This window comes from Lissotriton vulgaris, chromosome 11 (assembly GCF_964263255.1).
Source record: "Lissotriton vulgaris chromosome 11, aLisVul1.2, whole genome shotgun sequence".
Taxonomy (NCBI): domain Eukaryota; kingdom Metazoa; phylum Chordata; class Amphibia; order Caudata; family Salamandridae; genus Lissotriton; species Lissotriton vulgaris.
The window spans coordinates 303,353,050-303,366,252 of record NC_141699.1 but is presented as its reverse complement, the minus strand read 5'-3'; the positions used below and the strand labels follow the sequence as shown (position 1 = coordinate 303,366,252).

The 13,203-nt window shown below is 42.5% G+C and overlaps 1 protein-coding gene across 1 annotated transcript in view; it reads left to right on the top strand.

Moving 5' to 3' along the window:
- The window catches only part of KSR2 (kinase suppressor of ras 2), a 1,792,292-nt gene that overhangs the window by 1,541,772 nt on the left and 237,317 nt on the right, over window positions 1-13,203 (top strand). Inside the window, exon 17 of the mRNA XM_086943271.1 lies at window positions 11,137-11,270. Coding sequence (XP_086799397.1) covers window positions 11,137-11,270 — 134 coding nt within the window. The remainder of the gene's footprint in view (window positions 1-11,136; window positions 11,271-13,203) is intronic.

Below are 13,203 nucleotides of genomic sequence, written 5' to 3'. Positions count from 1 at the left end.
CGATGGTGCGATGGATGAATGAAGAGGATGATGCATGGATGGAGTAAAGGATGCAGGATGAAAAGAATGAAGAATAGAGCAAAGGAAGGGGATTATTGCAGAGACAGGTGGATTGATGGAAAGTGGGATGGTTGCATGGAGAGAGAGAAGGGTAGAGAGATCGGTAAATGGAAGAAAATGCAGCAAGAATGATAGAAGGATGATGGATAGATGGATCGATCGATGGCTGGATGGACGGATATCTCCAGCAAATACCTGCAAAATATGTAGCCCCCCTAGCCTTTTAAAAGGTTTAACCATATTGGTTGATTTGGGTATTCGTTGAGGGAAGTGAGAACCCTTGTCGAGCAACAACTACAAACATTGTCAGGGTGAACCACAAAAGTTGCTAAATTAACCTGTGCTCTACCCTCTGGTAGCTTGGCACAAAAGTCAACAGGTAAATATTAGAGGCAATGTGTGAAGTATTTCAATGTGTGTGCACTTCCTGTGAATACCTCTGCCTTGATGTCATCAGCGAAAGCAAACCGGTCTGCTCACTTCACATCATATACCACCCACCTGGAGACAAGCTCTCCTTCTGCCAACAACTCATGGACACAATAACAACCAATTCAGGACGGCAAAACACCCAAGTTTTCCTTGGCGACTACAATCTCCATTGGAACGACAGCAGTGACACAGTGGTAAATAGCCTCAAAAGATTCCTCAACGCCCTTGATCTCACCCAAATATGCAATAGCCCGACTCATGAGAAAGGTTCTATCCTCGACCTTATCATCGCCAAAGAGGACGCTATTCAACTGGAGTCAATTCAACCTTGTGGCTGGTCAGATCATCATATTGTCTCCTTCCTTATCAATGAAAACATTTAATTTAACCCATTGCAACCCTCTAAGCCCAAAGTCTGGAAAAGGGACATGAAGAAACTCAACCCAAACTCCTTACCGCCTAACAGCTGCAATCTACTACTTCCCCCGTCCGGCGCTACGGACGTTCAACTCCTGACTGACCACTATCTAAATGCTATGTCCACAATAATCAATGAGGCTGCACCCATGCAACTGAAAAGAGTCTCGTCCAAGATCTCCAACCCATGGTATGACATGAGCCTCAATGAGGATAGACGGGCCATGCGAATGGCAGAGCGCACTTGGAGGTCAGACCCCTCTGCACTGCACCTAAAAAGCCTGAAGAAGCAGAGAAACGCCTACTTCAGGAAAATAAAACGCTCAAAAAGAGATTTCTTCAGCCTCCAGCTCGCCCAAGCAAAAAAACGCCCAAAGAAATTGTTTGAGTTAATCAGAACACAATCCAAAGAACAACCCCAGACAATCAGCACCATGGGCATTACACCTTCCTGTGAAGAATTCTCTGCTTTCTTTAACCAAAAAAGCGACAACATAAGAAGCGATCTCCTCAATGACGCAATCCTTTACTCCAACCCCCAACTCACAGCAACGCCTGAACCAAAGAACAACGCTACATGGTCATCCTTTGGCACCTACTCCGAAGAAGAAATTGGCAGATTGCTCAGCACCCTGAAACCATCCAATCACCTAACTGACCCCCTTCCTGCAAACGCTGTAAAAGACTTTACCCCTTTGCTCCTCCCACTCTGGACTAAAATCATCAATAGCTCTCTTCAACAAGGATCCATCCCTGATGCCCTCAAAGTCGGACAAGTCACACCTCTACTAAAAAACCAACAGCAGACCCCACTGATCTAAACAACTACCGCCCTATTACAAATATTCCCACCCTCGCCAAACTGTTGGAAAAATGCGTACAGCTACAACTGACTAAACACATAGACAAGTTTGATCTCCTCAACGCTCATCAATCAGGCTTCTGTGCAGGGCACAGTACCGAAACAGCCATGACGCACATAGTGGACGACGCCCTCCAAATCCTAGACCAAAACGAAACCTGCCTCCTCATCCTTCTGGATCTCTCCTCAGCATTCGACACAGTTAAACATGAGAACTTACTCGAACTGTTAAACACAAGAATGGGCATATCAGGGACTGTTCTCAAGTGGTTCACCTCCTTTCTACACAACCGCTCACAAAGATTCGAAAGCAACAACCTGATGTCCTCTCCGGTACCTGTATCACTAGGCGTCCCACAAGGATCCTCCCTCTCCCCTACACTGTTCAACCTAGTTATGGAACCTCTCACTACTTTGCTACAGACATCCAATGTTCACTTTCACATGTATGCCGACGACACCCAACTCTATCTCAAAATACAATCCCCCAAGGACATAATGCTTCTGAACACCACGATCAGAAACACCCAATCCTGGCTTGCAGAGAATCAACTTAAACTCAATGCCCTGAAGACTGAGTTCCTCCTGATCTCACCTCCCGCAAAAATCTCCACGGCTCAAACATGGCTTAAGCAGTTAACAGCTTTAAATGTACAACCTATTGTCGTAGACTCAGCAAAATCCTTAGGCATAACACTTGACGCCAATCTCAAAATGCAGCAGCACATCAGCAAGGCAACCAAAGGAGCGAACTTCCAAATCAATACCTTGAGGAAACTTAAAGCCTTCCTTCCAGCCAAAGACTTCCAAACTGCAGTACAATCTATAGTCATCCCGCACATAGAATACGGAAGCACCGCCCTCTGCGGGCTCCCCCTAACAACAACGGCACCCCTTAGAGCGTCCCTTAACGCTGCAGCGAGACTCATCACTGGCTCAAAAAAACACTCGCATATTTCCCCTGACTTTAAATTCCTGAACTGGCTGCCTTTTGAAGCCAGAATACATCTGAAAATCGCCTGCTTGACTCACAAGGCTGTACACCACAACTCGCTCAGCTACCTCACTCAAAAGCTGACAATCTCGGGTGGCTCTAGAACTACTAGAAGTACAAACAATCTTCTGCTGAAACCTCGAAGATTCAGGAAGGAAAAAACCTATAAACGCTCCTTTTCAGGAATGGCACCCAGGATCTGGAACTCACTCCCTCCTTAAACCAGGCTCATCTCCTCCAACAAACTGTTTAAGAAAGAAGTAAAAGCGATACTCATGGCTAAATACGCATGATCTGTTATCCTGTAGCTCTCATGAATCCGCTCCGTAATACCTGCCTGACCCCTTTGTCTACTTGTACTACTTGTATTATGACTTATTTGATTGTATATGTTCCCTCTTTGTACTACTTGTACTACTGGTATTATGACTTATTTGATTGTATATGTTCCCTCTTTGTATTTTGATGTATTACTGACGCACCTGTCTGACTTGCACACTGTACCTACACCACCTCAACCATCCCTACTTTTGTACTACTGATACACCTGTGTGACTATACATCCTGCACGCTTCTACCTCAACTATGCCTACCTTTATGTTATCTCCAAAAACACTTGCAGCACGCTTAAATAAGTATATGCTTACTTTTGTACTTTTATATTATTGGCGCAGCGGTTTGACTATGCACCTTGTACTGACACTACCTCACCTATGATCTACCTCCTGTTCTTTTTTTGACCTACCTATGTAACTATGCACCTTGTACCTAACTACCTCAACTATTTACATTCTATTACTTCATCTCCTCCTTGTAAAGCGCTCTGATATCTGCAAAGATCTTGTCCGCGCTATATAAAACTTTCAAAATAAATAAAATAAATACATTTATACAGTCCAAAACGAACAATAAAGTGGAAATACAAGAAAAACTGCTCATCAATTTCGAAAAATAGGAAAAAGGTTGATAAAATAATACTAGAATGACAAAAAACAATCAGTAGAACTGGAGATATGCAGTTTAAAAGCTTCAAGTATATATAGCGCATTAAAGCACAAAGCACCGCTCGCACTCAATTGGTGATGCTAGACCTGTGGAAAGCCACAAGTTCAGGCTTACGGACCAGATACAGGGACCTGGTTAGTCCCACTGAAATAGTTACCTTCTCAAAGTCTGGCCTGAAGAGTCCAGTTCATGGTGGAGGATACCATGAGAAGTAGGAAGAGAGTTGTGGATGGTCGCTGCTGCAGTGCAAATAGCAGTCTGGGCATCATGGACTGTTGCTAGAGTATTCTGAAAATCCGGTCGCATGTCATGGGTGGTCTTTGCTGGATTCGTGCTGGTGGTCACCGCAGGTTGTCGGTGCTGTAGCATGAAGTGTCAATCTCACATTGCAGGGCATCACTGGTGGTTGCTGTAGCGTGAAGAGTCGGGTTCAATGAACCTTCATGTTGGCGGTCGTCATGGGCAACAGAGTCTCAGCACCAACGGGGTCGTTCGGGGTCACAAAATTCCAAAACTTTAAGTATTTCATCCTTCTTTACAGAGGAGTCCACTCTGGTCCAAGACCTGGGAGGCACGTTCTGGGGATCAAGGACTCACTCTAGCAGAGGCTAGCAGGGATCAGGCAGGTCCAGTTGCACGGAACGGTCAGCTGATCAGATACAGGACAAGTCTCTTGAGCTTGTTATATCCGTGTAGCTCACAATGGAGGTCAGTCGGCCCTTGGAGTCACTCTGGTGGTCATGGGCTCAAGGTGCAGATCCAGGCTTCCTTCCTCAGGCAGCAGTCCAGCATGGCAGTTCTTCCAGCTGGAGGGCAGTCCTTTTTCTGAGTCATCCACATGTCCAGAAGTGATCAGATGAATGGTTTAGGAGGCCCAGTATTTATACCTGGTGCCAGCCTTTGAAGTAGAGGGACTCCCAATGCTACCTCCACCACTGGTTCTGGAAAATTCCTTCCCCTTCCCAAGTTCTAAGTAGTCTAGGGTGGCAAAAGAATGGTGCCTAGTTCTTTTGTGTGTGTATTGGAGGCAACTCTTTAAACAGTAAGCAGGGCAGTAAGCAACTCAGTCCAAACCACAACCTGGTAAGATGGCCCATCCTGCCAACAACTAGACCCCTTACCCTCACTGTCTGAGAGGAATACACAGAGGCCGACACATAAGCTAACTCCGGTTATGTGACTCAGGATACTGGCAGAAGGCACAAATGGTTAGGACAATAAATTACCAACTTTTTAAAAATGGCATTTTCAGAATTGTGTTTTAAAATCCGCCTTTACCATTAAAGAGGGTTTTAAAGTACAAATAATTTGCATGTAAACATAATTTCTCTATCGGCTCCCAGACTTACGTTATCCCTTTTCAAGTGTAATACTTTAACCCAATGTTGTCCTATGGAAAACATAGGCCTTGCTATAGTCAGAAACGACTTTAAGAGTTTTTTTTATTACCAGGGCATGTAATACCTAAACCCACATATCCTAGTTTTTTAAATAAAATGCAACATGCCCCATGAGCCTTTAGGGTCTACCTTAGAGGTGACATATATGTATTAAAAAGAAAGGTTTAGGCCCAGAAATTTTTTTATTTTGGTAGGTAGAAATGGCCAGTCAAGAGGTCTTTATTCGATTCACATCATAAAAGACAAATACATATATATTTAAAAACAATTCATTTTGCATATAAGATAATAAATACATTACATTTAAAAACAAGTTAAGAAAAGTATTAAATTTTTAAACATTGATGAACGAGAAGACCCCTTGCTACATAATAACAGTGCTACTTTAAACAAATAGTCATAAAAACTATATAATAAAAAACGTCATTTGCCAAGGTTACGGGTTCGGATTGACCACGCCCAACTCACAAATTTTGCTACACCAATAACGATGGAGGGGGAAGTATCAGTTTTAAGAATCCTAAACGCTGCAAGAGCAGAGCTGGTGCCTAGTAACCGACAGACTGGTAAAAGCCAAACTTTCCTGGGTAACAAATACATAGGGCAGCAGAAAAAAAGATGTTCAATATTTTCCACTGCTGTTACACAGAAGGGGCACTTATCACTACCACCAGTAGTCCAAGAGTGCGTAAGCCCCCGCACAGGTAACGAGCCTACTCGTAGTTGGTGGTACAGTTTGCGATCCTTTGGCTTGGTGATTAAGTCCCAATAAGCTTCATATTTAGGGACATCTTTTACAACCAGAAATTCCAGTGTCATGGTAGGACCATCAACCATAGCGGATCTCCTCTCAGTAATCCAATGCCAGTAAATATCTTTGAGGGCCTTCTTTGAGGGAAAGGTCGCGCGTGCTGGATCAACCCATAATGCCTCCAAATTTAGATTTTTCAAGAGCCTCCTGAGGTGACTGAACCAGGGTACCCTGTGAGACCCTTCAAGACCCCTCACATCGTCAATGGCCTCAGCGAACAAGGATAATTCAGGTGTAGTCCACAGGCGCCGCCAAAACGCCAGTGGTCTATACCGTACCTCATCCTCTATGCATTTGACACCTAGGTCAAGCTGCAGGGGTAAGCAGGGTGTCGATTGTGGGAGACCAGTTGCCATTCTCAGGAACCTATTCTGAGCCACCCTCAAAGAGGATAAATCACTATACCCCCACAGTTCGGCACCGTAGATAGTTGCAGGAATTACCTTGGAACCATAAATTTTAACCAACGGTGCCATGGGTTTGGTGAGAGATTTTGCATACTCCTTCAATAAGGCTCCCCCAAGTTGCGCGTGTTTCAGGGTCATAAGATCCATTTGAGGTTTCCAGCTCAAATTCTCACTTAATGTGACACCCAGGTATGTAAAAACCTCCGTTTGATCCAAAATGGCGCCGCTCATTGACACCTTGGCCTTCACAGCCTTGGGGCCTCGCAGAACCATGAATTTGGTCTTACTGACATTCACCTCTAACTCGTGCTCGCTGCAGAAACACTCAAAACGGGCCAGGGCGGACTGCAATCCCTGCCTCGTTTTAGAAATAATAAGCGTGTCGTCCGCGAACATGAGGAGGGGAATTTTCCTTCCAGCAAGGGTGGGCGCATCCGTTGGGTAGTTAGAAAAATACTTGGTCACCCCATTAATAAACAAAGAAAAAAGGGTGGGGGCCAACACGCACCCTTGTCTAACCCCCTTAGCTACTTTAAAACTATCAGTGACTTCCCCTGGACCACCCCATCTTACTTTGGCATAGGTATTTGTGTGCAAATTGATCAGCAGCACCACCAGCTCTTTGGGCATGCCTAGATCCAGCAAAACTTCCCAGAGCTTGATCCTGGGTACAAGGTCGAAGGCTGACCTGAGGTCCACGAATGCCGCGAACAACAGGCCTCCCCCAAGAAGGACCACCTTCCAATATATTAACATAAATCTAAAAACTTGCTCTAAGGTCCCCATATGTTGCCGAAAACCCGCCTGGAGAGGACTTAAAACATCATGGTCAGAAATCCAGGTCTGGATCCTACCTAAAAGAAGGCGGGCCACAATCTTTTGTAGAGCATCAATGAGGCTTATGGGTCGGTAATTTGCCGTTACTGAACGGTCACCCTTCTTATGAATGGGGAGGATCTCCGCCCCAAGCCATGATTCAGGGACTTTCGCACCCCTTGCCAATGCATTGGCCAGGAGAACAATATATGGGACCCAAAGGTCCTGTTCCTGCTTAAACATGTCAGCTGGTATACAGTCAGGACCTGGTGCTTTACCCCCCGGGATAACCCTTAGTACTGCCCTAACTTCAGTAGGCGTAAAAACCAAAGCTTCGTTGGTAGTAAAATGCGTCAAATTAGCGGGACTTGAAACATTCTCTTTGAATTGGTTCCCGTAATACTCAGGTGAAATGGCAGTTTAAGACAGCCCAACAGTTTAAAAATGCACACACAGGCTACAGTGGCACGTCTGAGACATGTTTTCAAATGCTGCTTTAGTGGGTGGCACAATTAGTGCTTCAGGCTCACTAGTAGCTTTTAAATTGCACCCCTGGGTGTATGTAGTACCATTTACTAGGTGATTATTGGTAAATTAAATGTACCAATCCGGTGAGGCCAATTGTACCATGTTTTACGAAGAGAGCACAAGCACTTTAGCACTGGTTAGCAGTGGTAAAATGCACAGAGTCCTAAAGCCAACTAAAACAAATTGAGCAAATTAGGAGGAGTGAAGGAAAAAGGTTTGGTGGACTTCCACCGAAGGGTATTAGGTCTAACACCTGTCAAACTAATTTAACTTCCATAAAACATTTCCACTGCAAGATCATGAACAATAACGACCTCTGAGATCCCAGGTGGATGCTGTCTTGATACAATCCCACTAGAGATAAGTATGTGTCATTGAACTCTTCATTGAGTTGACCCCGTTATACCCTAAGATTTAGACTGTTTCTTGCCTCTGTCCCACTAACAAGATCCATAGTGAGACTGAGGGCCTGATCTAGAGATTAGCCGACTGAGTACAGTCCATCAGGGTTGTGAGGGACATTATGCTACCACCCTGACAAACTACCGTCTGCCATATTTAGAGATCACTGCAGCCCCATCAATGATTTCTGTATCTTGATAGTAACCGCCTTCATGGCCGTTCCTATCAAGGTACAAAACGTTTGGTGTATTAACCAAACTTTACCAACCATTTTGCTTTTCTAAAGCAAACTCCCAAAGTGGGAATGTGGTATTGAAAATCAAACAACTAATGACCCCAACACCCACGGCGTGTTTTCCCCGGGTGTGGGGATAATTATTTTGTTTTCCTGTCCATCAGCTCAGGGACAGGAAAAAAAGGATATCGCAATGTCTACTTGTAAATGGAGCAGGAGTGTAATGCCATTCCTTGATGGCTCCTACTCAGTAAGGCTGTTGGAGGAAGCTTCAAGTTGACCGAGCCAACTAGGTCTCTGTTGGCAGAAAGCTTGTGGTCCTCCTTACCCTAAATATGGAGGGCAGACCATTGATTTGGTGGACAAGTACTCTGTCATGTTTGTGATGGGGTACCTTATCTTCCAAATTCGAAGTCTACCTCTAACTATCTTTCCGCACAACTTCCTCAGGGTAAATCTTGACTTTCTCCCAAGGGTAAAATATGTTTACCTATGGTAAAACTTGGCTTCCTTCTGTGAGGTCTTGCTGACAGATACAGAGTTCAGCTTTGACATAGCACATAAACATGTTTATTGTCATCATTTTCCTTTGGAATACCACGCGAATATCTGGCAACCTCACTCCCATTTCTGAGTTTGTCATTATGTCATGACATCCTGCAGCAGAAAGGACCTGCGATAACTACTGTTTCCTTAGACGCCAAGGCCATGTCTGAGTTGATGACACAGATCACACCCATCGAGTTTGAAACTAACCCAAAGAATAAATAAAATCAACTGCACCTGAAACCTGACAAGGCTTCAGGCTGTTACTTGAAATTCGGTGTGGACATTTTTAGCTCCTTCCACTTCGGTTACAGGGAGGATGCACCACAAGGGGGAAATCAAATTAGTTATTTAAATGTCATTGAAAGTGTTCTTGAAAGGGTTTTCTGATCAGCTTGTAATACGCTCTGATACTTCTGGTTTTCTCAGAATTCAGAGACAACCTACTATTGTAACTAAATGGCAATTGATTGCTCCTTGGGAACCTCCATTAAAGAAGTCTTATATTCATGAGGGAAATCTATACATACAATCTCCAGAAGAGTGCATACCCTCCAGAATTTAGTATCTGCATTGGCTCGTTTGAAGCCCAGTACTTCAAAATAGACAGGCACATACCAGAGGTCCAACCCACAAGGGGAGAGTTGCAAAGTTAAACAGGATGTCTGACGGAACCCCACATGCATTCCCCATGCATGCTTTTACTGCACAGTCACTACCCAGACTGTGATGTTACCATGCATTCTTTTACCATGCAAGTCCTTACAGCGACTTGCCTTATGGGGGCTGGACTCTGGAATAGTATAAATTACTATTCCAACTCCAGTCTGTTATCAGTAGAGAAGGTGTTGGACTTAAAATCGAACACCTGCCCAACAACGCACCCCGTAAAGCATGTTGTTGTAACGACTTGCATGGTAAAGGAACATGTGGTAAAGTCGTAGTTGGGATAGTGATGTTTCCCAGTTTAACATGCAGTCAATAACCTGTGTACACCATAAGAAGTAGCAATAGCACAGGGATATGTCATAATCGGTTTGTAGCCACAAACCACGTATTTCTTATGTGCAAGCATGGTTTCACCAGGTAAATTGTATAACATTATTCAAGTTATTGGCAGATGAAGTTGAAAATAGACTCTGAATTTAAATTTCATTTCAGTTTACAAATGAAAAAACATGATCTTTTTGACAAGGGTGCAAATGTACAAAGCTGAAGCCCCTTCTTTGGCCTTTAACCTGTCTCCTCTTCCGCTCCCCATCGTGGGAACAAGGTGAGCCTAACAAATGAGCTATTAGGCTGACCAATACACATAATAAAACTGTGGATTTTTGTATCAAGTGTCAGACAAGTTATATTTTCAAGACTAAAAATATTACTTTGCGGACGATATAATAGTACAAACATTTCTACATTGTTTGCCTAATTATTTAACTATCCTACTACTGTGTCTTTGTTTGGTTCCTTCTTTGGAAACTGATAGTGTATATACATATTTTTGGATCCAGTAAACATAATTGTGCATAGAACATTAATTGTTTTCCTTACCTTGTGTCTTGCAATTATGTATGTCTCGCCCAGTAACATGCTGCTCATATTCTCCAATGCCTGACATTCTGCTAATTGTACTAATTGCCTTTCTAGATGTGTAATTATTGAATCTTGTATTCCTTGCTCCAATAAGCAAAATATATACTGCATGAATCTATAACTGATATATTTTATAATCAAGTAATTGCAACTGATCTATGATTACATTTTGGTTTCAAATCCATCATCTATAACATTCAGGCTTCTGCAAAAGCTGGATAACTTTATTTGCTATTTATTTAAAGATAGTAATCCATAAAGACATTCCCTTTACCGGACCAGTAATGTAAGTGTCAGTGATCCATTTTGAGTATTAACACTGCTGATGCTGTACTGTACTATGGATCCAAGAGCAGCAGGCTATGAAGTGTACTCAGTTACAAGTGTGCGCTGTCTCATGGTATCAGGGTAACCTTAGAAGAGGCTGAGGGAGGCTTGGCATATGAGATGTCATCTCTCTTTTCCACAGGAAACAAGGAGGACATAAAAGTAGAAAGCATGACTCTGATTGATTTGTCTTGAGGAGGCATCCAGTAGGAATGACCCAGTATGCTTGAGGACTGGTATAGTTTGCATTTGGTCTGCTTTCTTCATCATGACTGATCTTCCTTTCTTCTCTGATTGTTAATAGGGAATGGGCTACCTCCATGCTAAAGGAATCCTCCACAAAGACCTCAAGTCAAAGAATGTTTTCTACGACAATGGCAAAGTGGTGATCACTGATTTTGGGCTCTTCAGTATCTCAGGGGTTCTCCAGGCCGGCAGGTAAGTCTAAGTCAGAGTTAATACTGTGCATGGAAGCGAGTGTGGCACACGGATGTGCTCTGTTGCAGTAGAGCTCTTAAACCACAGGAACACTCACCACCACATGCAGATGTAATGTATTAGTGAAATTTGTACTTGCTGCTTTCAGTTGTTTAAAATTACCTTAACATTTGTAATATTCCATAGTGTTCATACGTAATTCAGGTGTGAAGAAAATGGCAGTATTTCCTTGACCTCTGCTGTTTGCTTTAATGTGTTATTATTTAATTTCCAATGTTATCGTTTTAAAGTAAAGAAACAGCTCTTCTTTTTCCTTTTGACATTCTATTGTTTTAAATGTGAAAGTTTGGAAAGCGCATTGTATTTAAACATATTACAGAAACATAGAAAAGTATGTCCTCCTCTAGCCCAAGGCAGCTTTTCTGTCGGTGAGGCTGATGGATATATTTGTGATGAGAGGTGCGTCTGCGTTCACACTGAAAACATAGCATCAAAGTACATTAACTTTAATTCCGGTTTGAATGGGGTAATTTATTTTTACATCAGCCAGACCCATTTTTATCACGGTGTAGTTGTAGCTAGATTTTAGAAATCCTCACTGTGCAGTGCATACTGGCTAATCTTTTGAGTTTAATTTGTACAATGTTATTTACCTACTATTTAGAGACATTCCTCGGACAACGTTTGCACGCCCGAGACCCGTGTTTGGAGGCAGCTTTGTGTTCAGATCAGTACGCAATGACTTCATAACTTTCTCAACAGGGAGAAACCTATTTGCGTATAAAATGTTATTGTATCAAGCAGACTTATGTTTGCTTTACCACAAGTTTTGTTACCATTTGCAGAGGGGAGCGTGAAGATACTAGCGTGTGATGCTAGGCACCCAATGTTTACTACCTGCGAATCTGTCAGACTCTCTAAAGTGGTTGTCAGCTCTGAATATATAGTAGAAGACTTTATTGAATGTAAAAAAATAAACATTTCTTTTACAATAATGAATCACAGGGTGAAAAAAACAAGCATTAAAAAGGTGAACATAAGATAAAACTTAACATCCTGTAAAACAATTAAAATATTGAAACACTTTCCTTTAAGAGATGCAAATAGGAACGTTTAAAACTTAACAAGTTTTCAAATTAAACGTCTTTCTGTTGATGAAAAGCAACACTTGATGGCCTGATGGTTCTGATAAAAAATCGTGCTCTGGTATATATTCAAATGTTCGAAAGACTCGACTTTGTAACGTTGTAGCTTTTGATAGTCAAGGACTGCTGGTTCCATTTTCCATCAAACTGAGTTATGAGAGTGTACATCAAGCAGAATCTGAGGTACTTATTTTACGTAGAGGTTCGAGGTACGACGTTAAGTAGACCTGTTTAGCACAGCAGTAGGAGTCTATGATGTAATGTGCATGTTAGTTTGACTGTAGGGAAAGGAGATCTCTTGGTCTACTGCTAATCCTCAGTGTTCCCATATTAAATCCTTGAGTTTGATGCAAGGGATATACATAAGACCCTTTAGTGGAGGTAAATTGTTATTAGCAAAGGTTTTGTTGACTGTCGCTAGAGTCAAGTTGTTTACATCACCTCCATATTTGATTAGTTCTGCCAATAACAATCGTTTGAATGAGTTTTCCGTTGCAGATAAACTGCAAACGTGGCACTAGTTTGAAGCGAGAGGAGTTGACGTACGTAAGTTCAGTAGAGATCTGATCCATTTCATATTTTATTCAGATCAAAAATAGCTTTATCAGTGAAGACAACCAGAAGCATATAGTAAGGTAGGAATTAACTTTGCATTATTGATTGGTCAATGGCATGACCACTATAGAGTTTAGAGATTCTTTGCAATGATTTTACAATCAAATTTCCTTTTTTTTTTGCTTAGTCGAAATATGATCTGGCCAAGTTAACTTTGTGTCCATTGTTAGGCC